The 1624-nt window shown below is 71.1% G+C and overlaps 1 protein-coding gene across 1 annotated transcript in view; it reads left to right on the top strand.

The window, feature by feature from the left end:
• Positions 1-1624, top strand: part of DPYSL5 (dihydropyrimidinase like 5) — a gene marked incomplete at its 3' end in the record, with an annotated part of 9969 nt that overhangs the window by 5805 nt on the left and 2540 nt on the right. The window contains exons 2-4 of the mRNA XM_085322529.1: positions 942-986; positions 1164-1239; positions 1338-1494. Of these exons, the coding sequence (XP_085178655.1) occupies positions 942-986; positions 1164-1239; positions 1338-1494 (278 nt within the window). The remainder of the gene's footprint in view (positions 1-941; positions 987-1163; positions 1240-1337; positions 1495-1624) is intronic.

Here is a 1624-nt window from a genome sequence, read left to right as displayed (position 1 = left end):
GGCCTGAGGAGGTGGGTCGCGGCGGCTGCCCCGGCCGGCACGCTGCCGGCAGCCCCCCGCGCGCGCCGGGCCCCTGCGTGCCACCGGGCATCCTCCCGCACTCGCCCGTGCGCGGGTCTGCATCTGTCCACATGCCCCTTTGTGCATCCCCCTGCACGCGCCTCTGTGCACCGATCTGCAGCCGTCCACGTGCCTGCTTGTGCTCCCTCCTGCCCGCGCGTGTGTGCGCAGATCTGCTGCCATTCACGCACCCCTTTGTGCATCCCCCTGCACGTGCATCTGTGCACGAGTCTGCAGCCATCCMTGTGCCTGTGTGTGCTCCCTCCTGCACAYGCRYCTGTGCACGRMTCTGCAGCYATCCRYRWGCCYGTGTGTGCTCCCTCCTGTGCATGCGTCTGTGCACGGAGCTGCTGCCGTTCACACACCCATTTTTGCTCCTTCCTGCACATGCATCTGTGCACAAATCTGCAGCCATCCACGTGCCTCTTTCTGCTCCCTCCTGCACGTGCATCCATGCACGGCTCTGCAGCCGTCCACACATCCGTTTGTGCATCCTTCTGCACGTGCATCCGTGYGCGGATCTGCAGCCGTCCGCATTCCCCCCTGTGCACCCACCTGCACCCCTGTCCGCACACCACCCCTTTGTGCACCCGTCTGCACACCCATCCGTGCCCCTGCCCATACACTCACCCGCACACCCGTCTGCGCCCCATCCTTGCCCCATGCCCCCAGTGCAGCACGAGGCAGCACCCAGCACAGTGCCCGGTCACAGCAGGACCCCGAATGCCCCTGTGCAGCCCCGGTGCTGGATCTGCTCCCGGCACCGTGCCCCGTCCCGCACGGTGGCCCCGGTTCGGCCTGCTCCTGGCCGGGCCTGACCCTGTGCTGTGCCGTGCYGTGCCRTGCCGTGCCYGGCGGCTCAGCACCCGCTCTCTCCGCAGCTGGAAGCCGAGGCCACGCACCGCGTCATCACCATCGCCAACAGGGTGAGTTGCCCCGAGCCGTGCGCGGCCAAGGCCCCGCTGCGGCCCGGGGGGCAGCACGCGCCGCGGGGACACCTGCCCGTGCAAACCCGSCGTGGGGGTCCTGCAACCCCGGAGCGTCGATCGCGGGGTGCGGGGCGCCGTGGGGTGGCGCGGCGGCACTGACCCCGCTCCCCGCAGACCCACTGCCCCGTCTACCTGGTGAACGTCTCCAGCATGTCGGCAGGGGACGTGGTGGCCGCCGCCAAGATGCAAGGTAGGGGGGGTGCGGTGCGGGCGCCCTTGCACGCCCTCCCCTCGCACGGCCGCACGCCGGCGGGCGCCGGCACCCACGGCCTGCCTCCGTCCCGGCAGGGAAGGTGGTGTACGCGGAGACGACCACGGCGCACGCCACGCTCACCGGGCTGCACTACTACCACCAGGACTGGTTCCACGCCGCAGCCTACGTCACCGTGCCGCCCCTCCGCCTGGACACCAACACCTCCGCCTACCTCATGAGCCTGCTCGCCAAGTAAGGGACCGGGGCGCTGCGCCCCACGGGCCCCTCCGCCGGACTGCACTGCTTGCTGCCTGCTGCCCGGGCAGCCCAGTCCCTGGTGCGCCGTTCCCCTGCTCCGCGGGGCCGCGCACCCGGGGCGTCC

This window comes from Rhea americana, unplaced genomic scaffold (genome assembly GCF_003343005.1).
Source record: "Rhea americana isolate MKP2758 unplaced genomic scaffold, rheAme1 scaffold_784, whole genome shotgun sequence".
Lineage (NCBI taxonomy): Eukaryota > Metazoa > Chordata > Aves > Rheiformes > Rheidae > Rhea > Rhea americana.
Note: the sequence above shows the minus strand (reverse complement) of the source record. Positions and strands in the feature narration are given on the sequence as shown.